Source organism: Neopelma chrysocephalum, unplaced genomic scaffold, assembly GCF_003984885.1.
Source record: "Neopelma chrysocephalum unplaced genomic scaffold, ASM398488v2 Primary Assembly neopelma1_22, whole genome shotgun sequence".
Taxonomy (NCBI): Eukaryota; Metazoa; Chordata; class Aves; order Passeriformes; family Pipridae; genus Neopelma; species Neopelma chrysocephalum.
The window spans coordinates 27005786-27030469 of record NW_020897689.1 but is presented as its reverse complement, the minus strand read 5'-3'; the positions used below and the strand labels follow the sequence as shown (position 1 = coordinate 27030469).

The window sequence follows — 24684 nt, the reverse complement described above, 5'->3', positions numbered from 1 at the left end:
GATCTATTTACAGACTGTGGAAGTCCTGTGGTGGACTCATCTTTGTGCTACTTAAAAAACCCTGCAATAAGCAAAAAAACAAACAAAAACCCCAAACCCACCCTAAAACTGTACAGCTATTTCTCCTAGACTCTGTCTAAAATTTATTCATATTTGTAAACCTCAGCCCTGGACTACTGTGCAGTTTATCAGATTAATTAAGAAAGATGAATAGACTGATGAATTGAAACTGTGGTGGGCACATCTATCTTCAATGGAATTCGCTTTTTCCTGTCTTGAGAAATGTTGCATGTTCTTGCTTCTGGCTTTCAAGGTGTCATGTCTTTAGCTGCTGGAAATCTGTGCATCATTATTCTTCTGAAGCACTCACAGAAAGGTAACTGACTTTTCATTTAATTATTTTTTCAGGAGATTTGCTCTTGTGCCCATTTTTATTTTTCTTTTCTACCTCCTCTGTTTATTCACTACATGTCTCTGTTAGAGGTATATTGATCAGTGTGGTATTAGATGTCTAAATCTAGGACCCTGAATAGTATGACCCCTACTATACAAATTGTATATCTGACACTTCAGATATTCATCTAATATTTAGATATTTCTTGCTGACAGTCACAATTTCCTCTGAACAATTTCCTTGAATTTTCGGATATAATGTATTGCACCTGGGCTAGTAAAGATTTTTATTGTTAGGCTTATTACAGTCAGTGACTGTAATAGGTTTTTGAAGACCATTATGATAGTAGTCAGTTTAGCAAAAGGCATCAAGTAGTTAAAGCAATTTCCTAATTGTATTAGTCTTCCCTCCCAAAAAGCTAGATTTGACTATTAAAGTTTAGATGTGGAAGGAAATTTAAAAAAAAAACAAAAAAACCCAACAAAAACCAAAAACAAACTCTAATATGATAGAGAGATAATTAATTCTCAAAGTTGGGAAGAAAGCTTTTTACAAAATATAATACTAGCATCTGATGTAGCCATATGAAACCTTGTTTATTGCTTTAGAAAACATTTTATTATAAATTGTTCTCGTATTTAAGTGATTACTTCTGAATGAGTCTTTCAGAAAAGAGTTTAAAATCTTACCTGTAAAATATTAGCTGTGTGTACTTGTTAACAAAACATTGAAAATTTGAATATCAGATAAAAATACCTCCTTAATACATATTTACTAAGCTTCTGATTCCATGCAACCAAATAATTGTTTTCAGTTCCATTAGAATAAAGGGTTTAAATCAGATATAAAACCACGGAGTTATGAATAGCAATGGATGATTTAAAGTGACATCAGTCAACTTGATTTTTATAACTGTCTCAAAATGTTAGTTAACTTTTTAAAAAAGCATTACATTTCTTAAAAAAAGTACCCTGTAAGTAAGTCAAGACTTCTTCAAAAGTATTTGAAGATACATACTGAAGAATTTTTAGATGTCCTAGTGTTATACAGAAAATAGTAATTCCTCACTCGAACAGTAAGAATGTAAATGTTACAGAGGGACTGTATAATTAGTGATAAAATATATACAGATTTTTTGTAAGTGCTTTTGCGGTTTCAATTTCATACAACTTGATGGTACATCTTTACATGTATTTTAATGATATAATGTAATTTTTACCACTGTGCTTCATTCTTAAGTTTTGGGTTTTTTTAGTACTGGGAATACCTGACAATATTTTCCACTGATCTGAAGTTGAATGAAAAATAACTATTAGTTCAGTCTTTGTTTTAGTGGCTTTACTACATTAACTGCACATTTTTTTGAGGTGACAGTTCACTATAGAGCTCTGTCATGTGCAGTTATTTTAGTGATTTTGTGTTAATTTGAACTTGTGACCAAATCTGAAATTCAAAATTAATTATGTGACAAAAAGAAGCCCAAAATGCTTCTTGATAACATTTATTTTCTGTGTGAGAAAACATTAGTTGCTGGTAGCCTTTAATTTGAGCAAGAAAACTGAAAACTCTAAAATAAAATGTGCCTGGTTTGAGCTATTTGTTGAGGTAAACACAGAGAGCAGTTAAAGAAAGACGTGTGTTGAACATTATTGTTAATGAACTGTATTCTTTCGCCAAAATGTTTTCAAAATCTTTTAACAAGCTGCTCCACTACCTTAAAACCCAATCCCTTATAGATATCCATATAATTTCTTTTGAGGATGTATGCAATAGAAATATATTCAATAGATTTTTCTTTTGGGAGAAGTGGCTTAGCATCTCTTTTTCATGATGAATGACTCTCCATTGAACAATGGGGATCCACAAATCAAGCATTAGGGGCCACATAACTGATACATCATGAAAATACTAGTGTAAATTTTCTTACAGCCTTTCCAAATTGTATATCAGTTCTGATTTTCTAAAGATTACAGGATATCCTTCACCTTTCTCTTAAGAATGCTGAATAATGCTGACTGCAGTCTTGTCTGTATTTCATACGGGATACTTGTACTAGAAATTGTTCTAATTGATTTCTTAGGTACCATATTAGTTCCCAGACTTTAGGTGAGTGAGAATAATGATAGATGAAAAAAGGTTAGAATGCAGAATTTTGAAGTAATAATCATAGAGGGAACACCATTTCTGAGCAACGGGAGGTATGTTTATATTTGTTTGTGCTCTGAGAGAAGTGAAATTAAGTCCCTGAAATACAGGACAGGAGAGAGAAACAAATGGCAATAAAGAAGCTGAAATTGTTAAGGGCAATTAAAGGAATATCCAGAAATTGGATACTAGAAATGATAAGTGAAGGTAAATCTGAAAGGCATTTCCAAGGAGAAATTATGTTATACAGTTAAAAAAAAAAAAGAAAAGAAAAGAAAAAATTGTCATCAGATAATTAGTTTGACTTTGACAGTGATGCCTTTCTTGAGTTCTTGTTGAAGTATATAGGCAATATTATTTAAACAGGCCAGTGCTTTTCTGTATCTGTATTTTAAGAATAAGGCCTTATTTTGAGATTTAAATCTCTCCAGGTTTAATTGGAGAATTCTGTGTGTGTAAAATGCTTGACTGTGAAAAAGAATGAAATAAGCTTGTGGGTTATGAAATGACCTGTAGGTTATGAAAATGTGGTTGGAAAATGTATTGCATATTGGAAAAATTTACATACAAACATTCATGCTAATTTTTTTTTTCCGAATCTACTTTCTCTAATTTGCACTGGTAATCAATGTTTTTCAAAATTCCTCTTGCAGGGAAGGCTTAAACAGGAGAGTTAGTTTTTCTAAATTGTGTCCCATCTGGCTGTTGTTCATCTTACTTCTATAGAAGTTCAGGGTCCACAAGAAATCTAAGCATGGGTTTTACAAACAAAAGCAAATTAAATGTGAACCATAAAAGTTGGTGGGAAATTTTAAATTGTCTTCTTCTGCTGTTTGGCCTCATCTTCTCTATTTTATTACTTATTAATTACTTTCTTTACTGTTTGGCCCTGATGTCGTATTTTATATGCCAAAACATTCATGTTCCCTCTTAAAGTGCTGCTGTTGGGTACAGCTGGGTTAACGGGCCGGTGAAATCAGAGTATAAATTCCTCAGCATTTGAACATTTGGAAAGTAAAATACTGTGACGAAGTACAGTGTCGCTGGAGCCCGTTACCAGGGCTGTTAGCTTGTGGTGAGAGCAGTGTACCCCAAAATGTCAGGCAGCGGGGCTGTTGCCGCGAGGTAATTAGGAGCAATTAGCCGGGCTCCCTGCTGGGCACATCGCTATCGCCTTTCTCCTCTTTGCCCTTCCCCCTGCTGCCACTGCAGGGCCACGAGTTGTGGCAGTGATGGTTCCCTGGGAGAGTGTGTGAGTGTGTGTGTGTGTGTCCGTGCGGGCGCCCCGGCCCCCTCCCCGCCCCGCCGCATTGTGGAGGGAGGGACCGCGGCCCGCAGCCGCCTCCGCCGCCGTGCGGGGCCGGGCGCTGTCCGTGGTGCTGAGCCCGACGGGGACGGGCGCTGTCCGTGGTGCTGAGCCCCCGCAGGGCCGGGAGCTGTCCGAGGTGCTGAGCCGCGCCGCCCGGGCGGCACCATGGTGTTCGCTCCAGGTAAGGGCAACCGCTTCCCGATCCCAACTGGGGAAGCCAGCGGGAAGGGCCCGGCCGTGCCGGAGAACTGATGCGGGGAGGGGGTGGTGGGTGAACCAGAGCTGCCAGCAGGCAGAGGCAGGTAGGTTCAAAGAAGGTGGCTTAGCTTAGGATGTGTTTGGCTGTGGAGCCGGAGGTTATGAGGGTCACCCCTGTGGTTCCCATCAGGGAGAGGAGCCTCCTATACAAGTGTGCAGAGGACTGCTTGTCAGACTGTAGAAAAGGGTCAGGAGGGGGGACGTGGCCTTGGATTGACTGGAGAGTGAGTCCCCCTTGGCGTCCACACTGGTGACTGCAGATGAGACAATCTGTGAAACTCATGGAGGTATTTTACAAATTTCAATTCCTCCCTGTCCCCCCCCCCCCAAAATATTTGAATGGAAGAGAACAGAAAGTTTGTTCGGTCCCATTTTTACTGGAACAAAATTGAAGATTTCAGAAGGAGTGCATGTCTAATGTGAGACCTCACTCTATAAGGGTGCAGAATCTCTGCTGCATAGTATATATCAGCTAACACATAGAAGAAGGGAAACTACAGAGAATCTGCATTGGATTTCATACATTCTGCTTTGAAGTAGGCAGTTTGTTATTCAGAAAGGAATGAGAAGCCTGGTAGTTCCAGGATATAAATGTGTAGTGAAATGACTTGAAAATAACTTGTTTAAAGGTGTGTAACTGTCAGTAAAATAGTGGGTCAATAGAAAAGGGAAGGTAAAAGCTGCAATTTGACAATTAATAACTATTAATACCTTTTATTTGCAAAGCTAACAGAAGTTTTGTCTTCTTTGAAGTCCTATACCCAGTCTGTGAAGGAGTAAGAACCTTCATTAAAATAAATCATCTTGGGATTAACTTTGCCAGCTCAATAGAGTCTAATTTTTTGAAAAAAATATTATATCTTTTCAACAATCTGAAGTTCATTTTGTCTCTTTAACTGCCTGGTTGCTGTCTAATTTGATTCATTCACTTACATCGTGTTCTGAAACTGGGACCAAGTTATTTATATTAATAGAACCAACCACTGCTTTTTGTAATACACCTTTCAGTATTAGTGGCTCTTTTCTGAACTCCTTTTATCTGTCAGACTGTCACCATTAACTGTACACGTTCTTGAAATGCACTGTGGGACCAGAATACTGCAGGAAGAGATTACCTCTAAAATAATGAAAATGTGCTTTCCCCCCCACCAAAGATTGACAGAGAACAAACCCCAAGTGTCATTAACAACTGTAATCCATGGACAGAAAAAAAAATCTGTCCAAATTGGTATTATATAGTCATTCTTCTTCAGTTTGCTTTTACTCAAAGAAAAGCCCATGGTTTCCTTGCAAATGTTGCCATAAAATACACAGAGCAACTCAGTAGGAGTTTGTAAAAGACATGATAAAACAATCTCTTATATTCAGACAGAGCAAGCCTGAGTAGATTCTGATTTTTTTTATTGCCTTTTTTTTCGCTGCAAATCAACCCTGACCTGGAATTATCTTTTCTCCAGATATTAAAAAAAAATAAAAATAATCAGAGCTTTATACATCTTTAGCATCTTCACAGTTCTTAAGGCCATGTAATGTAAGAATATTGTAAATTTACTTGGAAACAGAGTTTCATTTCTTGAGTCAACTTTCTGATTTTATCTCACTGTGATGAACGACCTCATTTTCTGTTCCATTTATTTGTTGAGATGCGAGGAGAAAGGAAGCAAAAGTCCATTTATTTGTTGGGGTGTGAGGGGAGAGGAAGCAGAAGATTTATCAAACTATGAACGTTTGGGGTCAGAATGATAAACAAAGTTCCAGGATGGAGGTGGAAAGAAGAAAACAAAACAACAACCAAGAGGAGACTTACCAGGTTTAAATAGACTTTTAAAAAGATGAAGCCAACTGACTATTTACTTGAATAGATACTTTCCTAGTAATCTTCAACTCCTGAAATCTTATAGCTACTGTGTTGGAAAAAAACCCACAATAAATCCCCCCAAATAAACAAATAAACAATCCCCCCCAAAGCCTGGATATTACTTAGCTAGGTAGATCAAAATTATTACAAAAAAGCCAGTCTTCCATGTTCAAAATGGGACTTTCTGGGACATTTAGACAGTGTATTGCTATTTGCAGGTATGTAAAAACGTATTCTTCATATGTGATCTTTCTTCATTCCTCCTTAGAATTAAGTCTGTTCCAGAAAAAGAAATAAAAAGAAATACATTTTTCCTTACTTGGTTTAATGTGAGCAGGGCTTCATTACACAATTTTCTGCTAGTTGACTAACGTTATGCTGATGTATAGGAAATGCAGTCCAAATTCTTAGATGTTTGGGCATTCATTTTTTCTGGAGGATTCACATGTTGTGCTGCCCTTACAATGGGGTATGATCCATGTGATGGAAATGTGCACAAGCTACATATTGTGAGATTTAACTTCTTTATCTTTCCTGAATTGAACTGCTTTAGGCAGCCTGAGAAGACAAAAATATGTTACTTGTCATTGGATGTAAGGATGGAATTATATATGGGACTGCAGTAGGGAAGCATGAAATTTCAAGGTTTTGGATTGGATCAAAAAGCAAAGAGAAGTCATCACTGTTGAATTGGCAGGTTTTCTTAGGAGATAGATTTTCTTTAGAGGATAGTGTATTCCAGAATTTAAAAAAAAAATCAATGCCAAATTAGCCTATAAAATATTGATAACTCTAAATAATTCCAAAGATTAAATATGTGTCCTTGTGAGGTAGGAAATTAAGAGATATTAAAACAGTTGTTTGTTCTAAAGCATTAGCATAAATTACAGAATGCAGCAAACTTTCTTCTGATAGCACATAATTAGTTTACAAAGGTATGATCACTTCCAATATTGGCATTTATCAAATTTAACAATAATTTGAAATGTTACTAATCAAACTAATTTGCAAACTTTAGTTACTCTTCCAAAAATTACCTTGGGCATATTCCGTGCTTATTATCAACCTTAAGATGTCTTTTTTCAGTGCAAACATAAAAATAATACTCTTTACCTCCCATTTGCCTGAACAAGCACAGTACAAAGGTGTTTTTCAAGCTCCAATGATTTTCTCTGATGCCATTTTGCACGAGTCACTCAAACACTTATGTCTTAGGCTTTTGCCCTTGTGTGCGTGTGCTGATGTAGCACAACCACAGCCTGCATTTTTAGAATTAACTTGGGAATAATGTTAGAAACCTGTTAAGGACATCTGAGCTACCTAATGTGTTTTCTAAGCAGATCTCACTAGAGTATAATTTCAATGATTATTTTAGTCTATTTTGAGAATTTTACTCTTCTCTTATTCTGTAAAACCATAAATAAAATAACCAAATTATAAAATCTCATCATTGCAGGCCATCACTCTTTCATCTAGTACAAAACTGTATTTGGTTGAATAGGTTTGGGGTTTTTTGAATAGGTTTGGGGTTTTTTGGCTAAATAATGTATCCTGGAAAGGAGTCAGTTTTCATCTGAATACTTCAAGAAAGATTGGAACATTACACTGACAGCTTGTTTCAGTTCAGAATACTCCCTTCCTTTAAGCTTGTACCTGCTTTGAATTGTGAGATTTCAACTTTTAGGTGAATCTTGTTATTTATCAGTGTGATTTGAAGAATTTCTTTTACCTGGCATTTTCTCAATAACTAGAAACTCACGTGCTTTACTTATGATCCTGCAGTCTAAAAAGAAGGAGAATGAGATAGAACTAATTTTTGTATCAATATTTTTATGTAAAAAAGAAAAAAGCGTGAACACAAAGTTTAAAGATAGACATTAGAGAAGTCAGAATATTCAATGCTCAGCGCCTTTTTCATGCAACAGCAGCACCAGTAGCTTTTCAACTAGCTTTTCAGCAGCACAGCTGTTCTTAACATTTTTAAGCTAGGAGCAGTATAGCAGACTTGCGTAATGACACAAGATCAGAAGCATGTCCTGTACCAAACGTTTTAGGAATCTCATTAAACTGCAATTGAAGACGTAGCAGCTGCACACTGAAACAGATGTGCTTACTGGTCTCAATAGTCCTTATCTCCTCTGACGGAAAAGCTGGGATAGCAGCAACCTGTTGTGCTGTGGAAAGTGAAGACATGAAATTTCTTGATAGACTTTTTCTTTTTTTGATTATAGAATTATAGGTACTATGGAGATCCCTGTCCAAAATGCCCAGATCAAGATGGTATGGAGGGACATGTTAATGAATGCAAAAATTGCTACCAATAACGAGTTTTTTGAAGGTAACCTGTTGTGGGATATCTCTGGTGTTTGTGCGGAGTGTGATGTTATGTCCATTAATGAAGTGTCTTTTATCCATGAGAACAAGGCAGGACGCAGTCCTTGTCCCCATTAACTGCTGTGCTACGTTCTGCTAGTGCTCTGATTTCTGTAGCCCCCACAAAAAAAATCTCTAATATAAGACAGAAGAGTATTTATATGTGGGATTCTTACTCATTAGCTTACTGCTGACAAAGTCCATGTGAGGGACATAAATCAAAAGCTACAGACAAGACTATTTGCAGGGCCTCAGGCAGTCTCATATGTTTTTCTTGTCCAGAATTTGTGATGGCTGGTAGTGAGTGTAGGACCAATTGCTGCCTGAAAGGATCTGAGTGCATTTACAGCTAAGAGCTGTAACAGTAGTTACAGCTACTGTGGTTTGAAGTGTTTGCCACCTGGTAGGAAGAAATCATATAGGAGGAAATTTCTTATTCTTTTTTGCTGAGGAAAAATGGTTGCTTATGCTGCCCTCTCCCCAGTGACACATTGATCTTTCCCCTGCTGTGAAACTCCACTAGCAGATCTCATTAGTGAAGTGAAAGAAAGTTTGTTCATAGATATTCAGAAATGTGATGAAATTATCAAGCTTAAAAAATAGTCAACAGTTCTAGGTGCAATCTTTCTTTAAAGTATGAATCAATATAGTCTTAAAAACTGCCACAGAAGGTACTTTTAAAAATTATTTTTAACAGAACTGAAGGCTTAAACAACTGAGGCTGGCACCTGTCACTTCCATATCACTGGGTTGAATCCTATTCAGGTTAGCAGTGAGAAGAATTCTGGTTTCACAGTGGCAGTGTAGTGGGCAATATTGAAGGAGTTGTTCATAGTTGGGGGATGGTGGTAATAAGTGATACAGTCATTATTAACATCTTTACTGGCACTGTTTACTGAGCAGGAAAGTCAAACAGTCAATGTGGAAAAGGAATAAGTTACACTGACCTCCAAAGTTTATCCCTCCAAGTCATTATTCTTCTAGATGAATTGTTCTCTTGTACTTGTAATAGACTTAAATAATAAGATTCCAGTCTTATAAGCTTTATCATGATAATGGAAATAAATGCACTTACTGTAAAATACAATGAAAGGTAGATTTATTCCTATACCTTCAATCTTTTCTATTAAACATTTTATTAAGGACATAATCCATTGTATTAAGTTTACAAATACTAGGTTAAGCAAAAATTATTTGCAAGCAATGTATTTATAATTTCTTTATAGGCTTTCTGAAATTTTCTGACTACTAGTTACTCATTTGTATTGCGTTCTTTACATAATAACTTGAAAGGTCCTACAGAATTTCAGTGGATGTCAATTGGAGAAGAGTCTTTACTGATGTCAGTAGCAATTAAAGGCTGACCTGAACAGTCACAAAATGTTTCAGGTTCCTTTAGAATGCCTTGCCAGGGAAGTCAGGGCAGGTGCTGCTGTTGTCTGCTCCTGTAAATGCCTGTAGTAGTGTTTGCAGAAGATACTGTCTTCCTTCTTCAAGAGAGTTTGAAATTTTCTGCCTGAAGAAGTAAATTGAGCCATGTACTACTCAGCTATTTCTCTAATGGTAAGGCAAATATAATCTCCTGTAAATTACTTGCATTTGCTTCACTTTGTAGTATGCATATTTGATACAATGACACCGTATTTTCTGTCTTTGGGCAATGAATCTATTCACAATTTATCAGTATGGAGGTGTTGCATGTCCATTACTACTTCTATTAAATTCTCGCAGATTGACATTGCATTTTATCTTGAGGTAATAGTTCCTTAATAGAGCAGAAAACATTTATCTTGAAAGACAGAGAATTAGATGCAATGGTGGAAAAGAACCTGTTGTAAAGACAGATTCTGTCAAGATTACAGCTACGAAAAAAAATAAATAAAAGGTTTTACTCTTTCAAGGTGCCTTTTAGATTTATATAATCTTTGATTCACTTTCTCTCGTGACTTTGTGTATATGCATACATATATATATGTATATGTATATATATATATAAAATCTCAGCCTCAATTGCTAATAGCCATGTTAACAGCTTTGGTACTCCGCTCAAATTCCAAAATAAGCAGGAAAGTTGCAAATTTAGGGTTTTTTCCTGGGGTTTTTATTGTGGGTTGTGGGGTTTTTCTTTGTTGTTGTTGGTTTTTTTTAAAGCTAGAGAAGGGCTCTGTATCAGGTGAGGTTTAGCTAGACAATTTCTTCTTCTGAATAATCCGATATAAACTGAAACACATCTAAAATTTAGCAGGTTGTTTTCACTGGTTTGCTGGCTTTTGACAGGTTACATAACCTCTTCACAATTTTCTTCTTTAAAAAAATCAGGTTCAGATAGAGGAAATTTTAATTAACCTGTACATACATCTTTAAGACCAAAACCCACAAAAGATTGCAGAAATATGAATACAACAGCTAGCAAAATAAACCTTTAGTAGTGGAATATGCCTCCACTGAAAACTTCCCCTTTACTTATGCTATGCAGTGTTGGATACAAAAGTCTTCCAACACAAAAGCTAAGTATTCCAGTGGGGATTTGTTGAAGTCCACCAATGAACCTTTTGGTACAGATTCAGAAGTCTACATAAATGTTGTTTAGCTTTCCATTCTTAATGTTTTCTTTCTTTGTGTAGGAATTTCTGAGCACCGGAACAGTAGAAAATGGAACGCAGAGAGAGTTAGATAATGAGTGGTGTCCCTCAGGGCTCTGTCTTGGAACTGGTGCTCTTCAGTACTTTCATCAATGACAGAGACAGTGGGATCGATTGCACCCTCAGCAAGTTTACAGATGACATGAAGCTGAGCAGTGCAGTTGGCACAACAGAAGGATGGAATGCAATCCAGGGAGATCTGGGCAAACTTGAGAGGTAGACCCACAAGAACCTCATGAAGTTCAGCAAGTCCACGTGCAAGGTCCTGCACCTGCAGATCAGGGCAATCCCAGACATGAGCATGGACTGGGAGAAGAGCTGTGAGAGCAGCCTTGCCGAGAAGGACTTGGTGGTGCTGGGATGAGAGGCTGGACATGAGCCAGCAGTGTATGCTTGCAGCCCAGAAAACCAACTGTACCCTGAGATGAATCAAAAGAAATGTGGCCAGCAGATCAAGGGAGAGGGTTCTCCCTCTCTACTCTGGTCTGCTGAGAGTCCGCCTGGAGTGCTGCATCCAGTGCTGGAGTCCTCAGCAAAAGAAGGGCATGCACCTTTTATAGCAGGTTCAGAGAAGGGCAACAAAGATGATCAGAGGGCTGAAACACCTCTCCTATGAAGACAGGTTGATAGAGTTTGTGTTGTTCAGCCCGGAGAAGACTTTGTGGAGCTTTCCAGTCCATAAAGGGAACTTATAAAAAAAGGGAGAGTGACTTTTTATGTGGGCAGATAGTGATAAGACAAGGAGGAACAGTTTTGAACTGAAAGAGGGGAGACTTAGATTAGACATTACGAAGAAATTCTTCACTGTGAGGATGGAGAGACACTGGAAGAGGTTGTCCAGAGAAATTGTGGATGCCCCTTGGCAGGGAGTTTGGAACTAGATGATCCTTAAGGTCACTTCTGACCCAAACTATTCTACGATTCTGTTGTAGGTCACCTGTTTCTTTGCTGTTGGACCTCTCTCTCCATGGAAGAATCACAGGTTTTGATATAGAGAGGTTTCTTATTTCAATATTTGAAATGGATTCCCTAAAGAAGTAGGAAAATTGTACAGATGGAGAGAATATAATTTTTTCATAAACTTTGAATTAGCTGGTCCTGGATGCTCTTTAGGAAGTATATTATTTTTGATACACTGAACTCTAGCCCAAGAGCTAAAAACTCTGATAAATTATTGTTATTTTACAGTATTGGAATGAGAAATTTTCCTTCTGGGATCAAAATCTAAGTATCACATTTACATGTTTGGGTGTGGCAGAATTGTCTGTGACCAACCCTTTGAACTACATTCAGTCTCAAAGCTGAAAAGACACAGTCCTTAAGGAGTGAATTTATTGCTATGTGTGAAGAAAATATATAGATTGAAGTGTTTAATCTGGTTTTAGTTAATATTATTAATTTATGGCAAGAAACCTTACTAAAATATGTTGAAAAAATGCTTAGGAATAGATAATGTATCTATAGATCTCGAGCTCTAAGAAAAAACAACTTTGGAAGCTTCATTTTGGCTGGCATATTTCAAATAGTATGAAATAAATTGCTGGAGTCTCCAAAAAGACAGTTTTCATATAGCAAGCAAACCAAAGAGGTTTCCTGATATTTTCTTCTTTTAAGAAATTGAAAAATTCAGTGGGGAAAAAAATTACAGAAACTCAGTTGAGACATAGGTAGTGTCTGGATAAAAAGATACAGTAAAGTATTACTCTGGAGATATTATTATGTCCTTTGCAACAGTTTATCTGTATTTCTGCTCTTTTATTTTGAAGAATAAAGTAGTCTGTGCTAGCCCCCTTCTTGGGGGAAGTTCTTCTTCCATACTTGTTTTGCAGCAGGAATTAGGGAGTGATGTTAGGGCAAAAAATAAAACTGAACCGAACCATGAATTTTCTAGTGAAAGTGAGTGTTACAATCCCCTGCACAGAGTGGTTAGGGTATTGGAAAAACTCAATGATCCTACATTAAAACACTTTAAGCTGTTCTGATATGTTCAGTGTCCTCCCTTCTTCCTCAAGGAATTGCAGTAACTGAGTAATGCTTTCCAATACTTGACAGCTATTAGTCAGGACCTCATCAGGCTGCATTTTAGAGCATGAGAAATGGTACTGGACACAATTAACTCTAATACAGTTAAGAATGCATTTATTATTTATTTTTTAAAATATTAAATTTACAACTTCCTTGTAGGATCATTTCATGAGGTCTCTGAACTGGCATCATTACTAACATTGAGACAAATTGGGTCTCTAATCCTGTAAACAGCTTAATGGCTCTCATGCATAAAGTTGGTTTGTGCACATGTGTTGGAAAGCCTTCAGCCCTGGCTGATTGCCATGTTCATTCATTCTGGATATAATTAAACTGACTCATCAACATTTCCTGATTATGGATGCTGTGTAGCCTCATACTTTATATCTCTTCTTCAAATTAGGCATTTTGTACTGAAGTCCTAGCACCAACCTCTAAAGCAAAACAAAGAAGGAGATTTTTTAACCATTTTAATTCACAGATTACGAAATATTCACTAGAAGCGGCTCACCTGGGACTTCTATGCTGTGGTCAACAAGATGGAGATATGTTACTGCCTAATGCCACAGGGAAGTTAAAGAAATTAACTTGGTTTCTTGTAGAAGAATATCGATATTGATGCAAAGAATGTTAGTGTTAATTATTGCAACATACACATGTATATTATGTTATTACAAACTTGCCTGGTTCTGAAAGTTTTTAAATCTGTAGACCTTATAAAAACAATTTAGGTAATAACATGCAACTTTTTTCCATAAATACAGCTCCCATTCATCCACACTGGACCATTTGATGAATTCTAATCATCATGGTCTTGCTTACTTATACTGTCATTTCCTTTAAAAATTCATCAGTACTGTCAGTTGGATTATAAAAATTACAGTAGTAATTTTCAATAGAATTGAAATGGATTTTCCAGAGATCAGCATTTATGTTGAATTATTATTAATTTTTATTAATAATGGAAAAAAATTAATTCTAATGTTGCAGTCCTGCAGAAAATAGTATAATGGTTAGCTATTGCAATCCAAAGCAATATATTGATAAAACTAATAGTAAATTTTCTGGTTAAAGCCTATACCTGCATAATCTCATGTAAAAATGAAGAAAAAAATATTTACTTCTTGGCTCTTTCAGCTTCAAGATTCCTGCATAAATTAAAATTGTAGCTAACAGGGGAAAACATTTTGGATATTTCTGAGTTCTAAATTGATCAGAAGTTTGCTTAGAGGAATGTGACTTTTATTCTTAGTTTTAGATGTGGTTGAGCTCAAAGCTGTTTACACAAACAAGAAATTCTCATTTCCAGAAGACTGACGTTAGTGGTATTCATTTGCTGGAATTAAACTGCATTTGTTATTCCTGTGAAGCAGAACATAAACTTCTGACCTCTGATGCATAGCCATTGAGATTCATGGAACCTGTCATATAAGCTAAGCTGCTCTCTTCAAATGCAATGTTTGTATTGTTCCTCAAGACAGAATGAGATGTAACCTGCACGAAGACATGATGAGCTGCATAAACGTCACAAGCTTTGAGGAAAGGTGAATTAAAATTAAAGGCGTTATTTTTCTCCTTGGAAAATAGTAACCTCATACAGGCAAAGAAGCAAAAGGGATAATTGAGGGACAGTAGAAGTTTCCTGAGACTGAATGTATATTCATGGTCATGCATGCTCATGCATTACTGATGTCTTCTTAGAAAGTATGGGATAAATTATTTCTATTCCATGTTCTCCAAGAGTGGAAAGTTTCTTCCTACCACAGCTCATTCACCATTTAGTTCCTGCTCTCTTTGCGTATCAGAAATGTTGCTTCTGTTTCCTTCTAAATCACCTATTGTGCACCCCACAGTTTATTGCCAGCATTACTGGATCTGGGATGGACTTGCATCTTTGCAAGGTCATGCCTGTGGTAGTTTAGTTTCATGATAATATTCCTATGACAAGGTACAGTAGAGAACTTAGATGCTGATTCAAACAAATTACCTGTTGATATTTGGTAGGAGTGTTTATAAGGCATAATAAATTTGTAGCAAGCTGAAAGGGAAAAGCCACAGGGGATATCAACAGAAAGTGTAGGAGACTACTTTGATTGCAGGCTGGAAAGTAAATGACTTGGGATGCTTTGAAGAAAGTGAACTGTATAAATGAGAAAAGGCTCATGTGCAACCAGAGTGAAGTTCTGTCAAATGTTTTTTCTCTGTACCTATTTTTTTCTATGTATACCTTTCTGTGGATATTCCATAGTTTAGAAACATCACAGAGGATGTAAAGTCTCCTACACAAGATGTTTTTGGACTTAAACTAATATTAGTTCTATTAATTGAAAAGAGTACTTGGAATTTACTTCAAATACTTTTATTCTTTTTCCAAACTGCTAGCATGTTTTCCTTCTTGGAGAGCATCCTCAAGCAAGCTAAGGGAATTTCAAGGCACTGATCTATGGTGCTAGTTTTAGCTGGATGTCGAATATGTGACTGATTCCTGCAGCCAGTCCAATATTTTGAGGTTTTTTTGGATCTCTCAAACTAAACTTTAGATTGCAGAACCAGACCGGAATTTGAAAGTTAATTTTCATCTTCTGTGTTAGTTGGCATAAAATTTACCAAGTGAAAGATAAGGTAATAAAAACATGCTAAAGAGACTTTGTCATGTGTTAATGATAAATTGCTGCTTTGCATTTAACATCACTTAACCTGGATATTTCAGTTCTCTATTTACAGAATTGAGGTGCTGGGTTCCTTTATGTCAGGTGAGCATCTAAAGATAGAGAGTAAGTAGAAAAGATCTTCTGACATCAATAGAAAAAAAAGTAGTCTTTAGACAAGGATAACTAGTAGACAGAATGCTGCTTCTGATATCCTTCAAATTTTCCCCAGCAGTTACTTCAAGTGACCTATTTGTCATGGAATTTTAACTTAACTAGTTATTCTTCAAATTTAAAAAAAACATAGATAAAAATTAATTGTATGTTATCACTCCAGTAACTCTTATTTTGATTACCGAAACACCAAATACTCGGACAGCAGGAGTGATGTCTCTGTTTCACCTGATTGAAAAGACACAGTTCTTAAAATGCCTGATTAATTCTACAGGCAGTCAAATTTCTGCTTTGATGTCCACAGCAGTCTGTATTTCAGCAAGGTGAAAGTAGATATGTTGTAGCTCAGCCTCTTTGGGATTCTTGCATGAGTCATCTCTGCTTTCCTTAGTCAATTCATTTCTTCTTCCTCAGAGTAGGTCCAGCATATCAATAAATAAATGAGCTTCTCAGAAACAGCTAGCTAAGTGATTTCCTTGAAATAAGTAATTGGAAGAAGAGAATGTAGTGGGGAATGCTCTTCAAGACATGGCTGTTTACTCCTTCAGGAAGTGGAAAAATTGGGGTTTGTGGCAACCTAACCAGCTAGAGTCGCAGGAGTGAAGAAAATTCATGGTGGGAAGGGACCTCTGGAGGTCATCTTGTCCAACTTCCGCTGAAGTAGGGTAATATAGAACCATTTTCCCAGCATCATGTCCAGATGGGCCAGCTGTAATTAACACCACACACCCAGGGGAGCTGCTTAATATGTCTGGATTCTGGTTGGCAGTCCAGCTTCTGCACATAATAGTCTTGGATCTCTACACAGCACCAGATATCCCCCTCAAAAATAACTATTATTTTCACTTGCTTTCTAATTTAGATGGTCAGCAGAAGCTGGTCTCATTGGTCACATCACCCCCACTCCAACAGCTTTGGCTCTCTCCGTGTCCAAAGCCAATTAGCTGTTGTTATCTAAAAGTTACACAAATATAAATTAAGTTTGTTTGAGCTGCCTTATTTCCTTTCTCTGCATATCTAAGCCCTCAGAGGCAGGGCAGAAGTAGTCCAGGGGGTTTGGATTCTCTGTTCTTGGTTATTTCAGCAAATAAAAGAATCATCTACTGAGTTGCTAATCTAAAGGTGAGCAGATGAAAACTACATATCACTTATCTGAGTGGTGCTTTCAGATGGGTTTTACTCCAAAATAAACAACTGAAAATATAGAAATTCACTGGAAAACTATCCTTTTTTCAGCTGGATGTTGCTGTGAATGACCTTCCTCATGTAAAAATATTTAAAATTCAGATTTTGCAGATATTACATGGCAAGGACCAAAGCATCCCAAAGGAAAGAAAACTGAGTCATTTTCAACAGCAATGTACTTAATTATAGTATCTTTTCAGCAATAAATTCTGGGGGTTTATGGCTTTAGGGGTTGGCAAATTTTTCACATTTCATATAATATCATAGACCATTACAACATACTCATCTGTATTTAGAATTTCATGTTTATCTATGCTTTTGTTAATACATTATCTTCTGAATATCAGCTGAGTTGACTGACCAACTCTGCAAGAAGACTAATTAAATTTCTATCACCTTACAATTGTGTAATAAAAGGTGAGTTCGTATTTGAGTAATAAAGAAGTATTTATACTTTACTGTTAAGTAACATTGAATTTTATCAAAAAAAACACTGTTTCAAGTGCTGAGGAGCAGGAAAAACTGAATTGGGGAAGCTGATAGTACCAAGAATTCAAGTGATTTCTTTTAGTCAGCTTTTCCAGTTTAAAGCATATTTTCTAAGTTTTCACATTTTTAACCTCTTAATTATAGACAAACTTTGTCATTACAATACAGTTGCAGGATTTTTTTTTTAATTATTCAGTTTCAGTAGAATTAAACAACATTTTTATTTTGCTTTTAACCAAAACATGTATAATATGAACCTGATAAAAATAAGTATTTGTTTTTAAGTCCTTTCATAGAAAGGTGGGAGGTAAGGAATTATTCCTTTCTCATTGAGTAAGCTTTGATTGTTTTGCAGGTTGTTTTGGGCTCGCAGAACAGTTTGGGTCAGAAAGAACCTTCAAAGATCATCTAGTCCAACCCTTCTGCCATGGGCAGGGACATCTTTCATTACATCAGGTTGCTCAAAGCCCTGTCCAACCGCATCTTGAATGTTTTCAGGGATGAGGCATCCACAACAGCTCTGGGAAGGTTGTTCCCAATGTCTCATCATCCTTATCATAAAAAATTTCTTCTTTACGTTCAGTATAAATTTACCTTCTTAGTTTAAAACCATTGCTCCTTGTCCTTTCAGACCTTTTACCTGCCCTGGTAAAAAATCTCCAGTTTTCTTATAAGTCCCTTTTATGTACTGAAAGGCCATAATAAGGTCTCTCTGGAGTCTTGTCTTCTCCATGCTGAGCAACTCCAGCTTTCACAGCTTGCCTTCATAGGAGAGTCACCTAAGCCCTCTGATCATCTTCATGGCCCTCCTCTGGGCATGTTCCAACAGGTCCATGTCTTTACAGTGCTGAGGACCCCAGACCTTGACACAGTACTCCAGAATCTCATGGGAACAGAGTAGAGGGGTAGAATCACCTCCCTTGCCCTGCTGACCACGCTTCTTTTATATAGACCACCATACAACTGGCTTTCTGGGCTGCAAGCAGACATGGCCATCTCATTTCCACTATTTTGTCTACTGCTATCTCAAAGTCCTTCTCCAGAAAGCTGCTCATAATGAATTCACCACTGATTCATTCAGTCTGCGTTGATATCGCGTATTGCCTTGACCCAGGTGCAGGACCTCAAGCATATCACATCTTAATAGTGTATTCCTTAAGGAAACTAGTGATTTTCCATTTGTTTCTATCTTTACCCTGTTTCTATCTTTTTATCCTGAAAGAACATTGGGAATTTATCACAGTTCCAGATACGGACCTCTCATAAAAGCAACTGACCTTTAATTCACTCTGTTTGATTTCTCTCAGGACGTAATTCTTAATACATGTCATTAAAAAAGACAGTAAAATACAAATACTATTTAATTAAATACTTGAGCATATCAGTCATTTAAGAAAGAACTGAGATCAGTGTCTTCAAAACCTTTAAAATTAAATCTAGTGATGTAAATAAGCACCTAGGCTAAGAATTTCAATTGGCAACTGAGTTCCTAAATGCCAGTAGGTGTAAATCACCTTAATTCAGAATATATATTTCTTTCATCAAGATAACTTTGAATGTTATGGAGCATTTTTTATTGTCTGAATTGTCATTTGTGTTTAAAGAGAAACCTCTTAACATAAACTATTCTTCATTACCAAATGTCAGTAGTCACACTACATTACTTTTTTGTTCTCCAGATTAAACCTTCTGGCAAAACAAGGAAGTTTCACATAAGAAATATGTATTTGTCAGGTTGCTATAGAAAGTGTTTTCTGTTTTATGTATAGCAATCTGAACCTTTTTTAATGTTGTGCAGATATCTTTGAAAACCTAGCTAAGGATTAATAAACTGCACTTAACAAAATTTTGTACGTTGAAGTCAGTTGGAATTTGATGGATGAGGGCTTTTAATCTGAAGTAATAGTAAACAGAAATGTTAATGAAACAGATTTTTTTCTGTATGGTGGTGGAGTACATGTCAGGCTTGCAAAATGAAATCCAATTCCCTCTCCAGAAACACAGCTCAAGTCAAAAAGGATGTGATTCACAGCTGGATGAGAAAACCCTCATTTCCTGTCTTACTGCAAAATGTATCTGTGCTTGTTTCAGCCGTGAAGTCGCAGCTGTCCCAAGAGCTGGGGAGTGGGTAACTCAGCTGTATGACTCAGTCTCCCCCTTCATTCAGTCCTGTAGCACTGAGCACACAGGGGCACTTTCCACCCTAATTCGTCTTCTGTATTGACAGGTTTCTTAAGTAATAAACTGTCCCCAGGCACTCTGTGGTTTGGTTGTTTTGTTGGGGTTTCTTACTCTTTTTCTGTCCTTCATGTTTTCACAGAGTAGTCCCAAGTTCTTAGTTCCCTTTCTTTCTTGTTTGGCAGGTGAGAAGCCAGGGACGGAGCAAGATGAAGTTAAGCTGCAGAACGCCAGCAAGCAGATTGTGCAGACTGCTATCCTCCGAGCAGTGCAGCAAGTTTCCCAGGAGAGCCAGCAAAAGGAGAAGCGAACAAACAGTGCAAGCCTCCAGCTAGAAAGAGGAAAACTAACCAAGAAGCATGAAAAGAAGTAAGGGAGCAGATTGGGTTTCTTCAGTCCTCCAGTCTGCAGATTTTTCAGCCTTCTCTTTAGTATCAGCTGTATTGCCAGTGCAATGCTACTGTTGTAAAGCAAACCAAAGTATTATCACACCTAGACATAGGGTAAAACTGCAATAGTCCTCAGCTGAGAAATATTAAGTGCATTAGATGAATAACTCCATATTTATGCAGTGCCTCTTAACAGAAACAATAACCATAGTTATAAAAGTAGTTTCAAGCACAAACTCTTATGATATGAACTTATTCTCAAAAGCTTGTTGTCAGAGCACTTTCGTGTTAAGTTCTGCGTGCAACATTTATGTCAGTTCAGCTGGATGGACTCTTCTTTAAGTGAATGGGTTCACTGAAGTTGTCTTTACCGAAGAAATAGTTTACTGTCAAGTATAGCAGAATGATTTCAGACTCCCTTGAAGCACGGGTTTGTGCTTTGCTTTGATTAGACATGAGCTATGTGAAATGGCAGGATAAAGTGGATTTGGCAAGTTCTGTGAACCAATTTCTTTTTCATCTTGGGAAAAAAAAGAGCAATCCAGTAAGACTGCAGTAACTGTGATCTATTACTGTGATCATATACCTATGATCTCTGTCTTTTTTTAAAAAAGTTAAAATAAGTACTGAAGTTTTAGTCTACTTATTTGAAATACTTCTATACTTCTGCATAAAAATCACTTGTGCCTCAACTATTCCTTTTATTTTCTTGATATTGAAAGAAGAGAAACTGATGCAATGATAAGGAGTTCACCAATATATTCTTCAGTTTTGCAGCTTTTCTGGGGCTTGATTTACAAGACTGGAGTGTCTTAAAAAAGGGTTTGAATTTGTTAATATCTTGAAGGATGAAAATATACTGTGTCTGAATTCTGTCATGGTAGATATTTCTCACCTGCTGTGCATAAAGTGACTTTATATATTTGCAGTTGTAACATAGATTCACCTTAAATAGCACTGCATTAAGCTGGTAATACAGAGCTTACTCTTTAAGTGCTCTATATAGCTGAAGAAATCCATGATCTTTCAGAAAATACAAATTAAATAAATGTCCCCTTCACTTTTATGCTCCCTTTCTGTAATGATGATTGCGCTATTATACGTCTGAAATTAATAACTGTGTATTTAATTCTAGAAATGGCTTGTAGCTCTACTTCAACTGAATTCCTGTAGTAATGCACCTAGAAATATAGAGAAGCAGACGTTCTGCAAAACTGTAAACTGCTTTTCTACTCAGCTAGGTGGTTCTCAAAGAGATTGTGGGTTAAGCAATTGGCTATTACTTCCTGTGTCCTGTTGCTTGTGTTAAACAATTTTGGGATTCATCATGGCCAGAGGCTTAGCCATGAATAACCACATACTGTAATATTGTTTTTAAATTTGCTTGGTTTCTTTCTTTTTTTTTTTAACTTAACAGCACCGACTCATACAAGATAATAATTTAGCTCAGTCTTCTTTCACTTAAAAATTAAAAGAAGAATTCAATATGATTAAAGTTGTTTCAAATCATCTAATAATGAAAACTGACTTGGATTCCAAGTACACAGATGGTTCAGTTCTATAGACACTGGGTGAACGTTTTTAGCCAAGCAAATTTTGAAAGGTGAAAGTGATTGGGTCTTGAGGCATGTGTGTGTATGTTTTAATAGTAATTGTTTTACCATTAGCTTTTTCATCAGTTCACCTTTGGTTGGGAGGTAACTCTTTTCTAAGCACTCTTTGCATCTTTGCTTTCTGAGAGCCTAAGCAAACTGATCATGAGTAAAGGTTCAATTCTGAGTCTGATGAGCAGACAAGTCCAGTGGATGAGAGAGAGCAAACCTTTTGGAGAGACTCTGTGGTGCAAAATGGTGTTTGCCATGGACTCACCTACAATGCTGCAGGAAGGACAGATATCGAACATATCAATTTCTTTGAAATTATTCTACTCCTTTAATGTTTTTTGTCACTATAAATTTGAAATATGTTTGTTTTGGGGTTTTTTTTGTATTCCTCGTAATTATGTTAATAATCTTCATGTAATTTTAAAACTTATATGTCATGTTTTTTTTAATTAATCATTTTAGAGAAAGAATAATTTCAAAAGCCAGTGAGTCCAGGCTTTTGCCACTGCTTTATATGACCCTATTCTACTCCTGCTCCCACTCCTCCCACTATACTGTTATACAATATCCCGTTACTGTCCTAGTCCTTTCAGACACACTATTACTCAACCATTTAACAGTCATGTCCACCACTGTCAGAATGCTGATGCCATCAGAAGTCTAATATCTTGGAAAACTAAAAATGGTAGGAAGCCTAGCAAAGCCTTGAGGAAGTTTTCTATGGTCTCCTGCTCCTATTGAGGACAAACAAATACTGCAGCTTAAATAGTGTAGTTTTCCCTGAGAGCCAAATGATGTGTCTCCAATCTAGAGTATACATCCCTAAGTTAGAGCACGCATTTAGTATTTCCTATTGACAACAGATGTTCCGCACACCACTTACATCCAGGATATGCAACTGGGGTTTGTGCCACATGTGAGAAAATTGCACAAAAGTAAACTTTACCGTTGGTTTGTTATATGCTTACTACATGATAGAAGCGGGTATTTTTTGGTATTATCTTCACTGACAGATTATATTTTCTGGAGAAAATGCAGACTTTAGAAACTATTACAGATGTGATGTAGGGTTTTCTACAAATAAAAAAGAACTCCTAAAGAAACTCTTAGTACCTTACATGTCTCTGGTTTTTCCTGTCAGAAGAGGGGAAGCAGTTTTCAGATTCACTAGACAATCTCATGAAGCAAACTGTGCTCATGAGATTTGTAGTAATGAATGCATTATTCAGCACAATAATTCATATCTTAGAAGTACAAGACAATCAAAATGGTATCTATAGGTATTTAAAACAAACTCACCACATATTAGCATTTACAGTGGTAAGTAGAGGGTTGTACAACTGTGTGAAATTGTATTTATCACAACCCCAAAAGAACAGAAGAGTCATGTGTCTGTGGCAATCCTGCACTACACTTGCTATGTTTTCAAGCAGTTTGATTATCCGAATTTTATTACCATACTTGTGCTATTCTTTGTAAGGGTAATCAAGCAGCAATGCTTAAATGGAAATTCACGTGGCCACAGCAGAATTTGTAAGAGATTACTAAATGCCACTGTACATCAAGTTTTTGGTTCTGTGTGGTTACATTGGAAATTCCTTGCTCTAAAATAAATAAAACCAACAACTGTGACTTGGAAACAGCCATATTAATTTTATCATTTCAGAAAAATAAAAGCATTTTGTGGTAATATTATATTTAAGAGTTGAAAATTCTTGAATATTTATTCAATAGCAAACAACCACCTAAAAATCTTACTGTCTCTACTCATGTTGTGTCTGATTATTTTGGTTTTTGTTGACATTTTTTAAATGTCTCAGAATGTAGTATGTCTACAATGGTAAGTAAAATTGCTATGTAACTATTCTCAATATGACTACCATGAAATATGCTGCAGTTTTTCTTTAAATGGGTGCTAATGCAGAGATTAATGTGTCATTACTGAAGGCTTTTCTAAAAAAAGTTTAATTTCAATTAGAGGAAAAGATAAGAGAAAGTACAATAAATTCCTGAAAGTATGTGAGATTTACCCTAAGTCTCTTGGTTATCCACTCAAGTCTGAAAAGAAATTAAATTAATGAAAATCTGACTCTTGACATAACCTAATTTCTCTCAATGGATTTCTGCAACACAGGGATCAAGTTGTTAAAAGAGTTTGTGGGAGTGAGGAGAAAACTTGAGTTGTTTGTAAATATCTTCTTCACCTGACACTCAGTAAGGAGTGAGTAGCAGTACTGATGGAGCCTAGTTTCTAATGGATGGGGTTTCTCATCACAGGCTTTTGGAGCCTTCTGCTCTGGCAGAATCTTTTTCACTATTTTGGGATTTCCAGAACAAAGGGGGTATCTGAGGCCTAATAGATTTTTAATTTGTGTGTATCCTGCTGTGTCAAAAAAAGTAGAAATAAGGTCTCTATTCTCTACTTCCAGAGCTTCATTCACAAAACCTTGTGGACACACATGGGATTTTATTTTTAAAGACCAGTGCGTCTTCCATGAATTTAGTCAACTTGCCCAGCACTTCTTTAATCCTTCAGACTGAATGCATGAGCACACATACTTGCATACTAGTGTTTGAGTGCTCCAGGGAACACCAAGAAATAAATACATATTTTAAATCTATTTGCTTCTAAGCTGTTCTTGTCTGCCAAGCAGATTTTTTTTGTTTAATTAACATAATCAGCTTTTCTTTTCTAATAACTTTTCCTCCAGTGACTTGCTACTTGGATTTTATTATATGAACTTGCTACTTTTAACACTAAAACAACAATAGTTCGTGTTTAGTATGGGTTTGATTAGAACCCCTGTGGTGTTACACATTACATTGTGGTGTGGCTTTTGTCTTTCCTTTTACTTAAGGTGAGTAACAACAATAAATGATGTTCTAAAGAGAAGGAAGTTTGGGGGGGGAGGGCTGTAGTTGTGGTGGGAATTTTGTGAGGTTTTTTTCCCTCAGTTGCCTCTAGCAGGAGGCCAGAGGCCATGTGGGCAAATTATCATGAATCATTCACACA

The 24684-nt window shown here is 36.6% G+C and overlaps 1 protein-coding gene across 3 annotated transcripts; it reads left to right on the top strand.

Moving 5' to 3' along the window:
• Positions 1 to 23311, top strand: AKAIN1 (A-kinase anchor inhibitor 1). 3 transcript variants are annotated; one of them, XM_027676040.1, is made up of 2 exons: positions 1 to 376; positions 19864 to 23311. In XM_027676040.1, exons 1-2 carry the CDS (start codon positions 283 to 285, stop codon positions 20049 to 20051), a joined length of 282 nt encoding a protein of 93 aa, XP_027531841.1. In that variant the 5' UTR covers positions 1 to 282; the 3' UTR covers positions 20052 to 23311. The 3 variants fall into 3 exon arrangements, with proteins under 3 accessions (XP_027531841.1, XP_027531850.1, XP_027531860.1); XM_027676049.1 differs by lacking the exon at positions 1 to 376 and adding an exon at positions 3883 to 4029; XM_027676059.1 differs by lacking the exon at positions 1 to 376 and adding an exon at positions 14426 to 15757.
• Positions 23312 to 24684: the final 1373 nt, after the last annotated feature.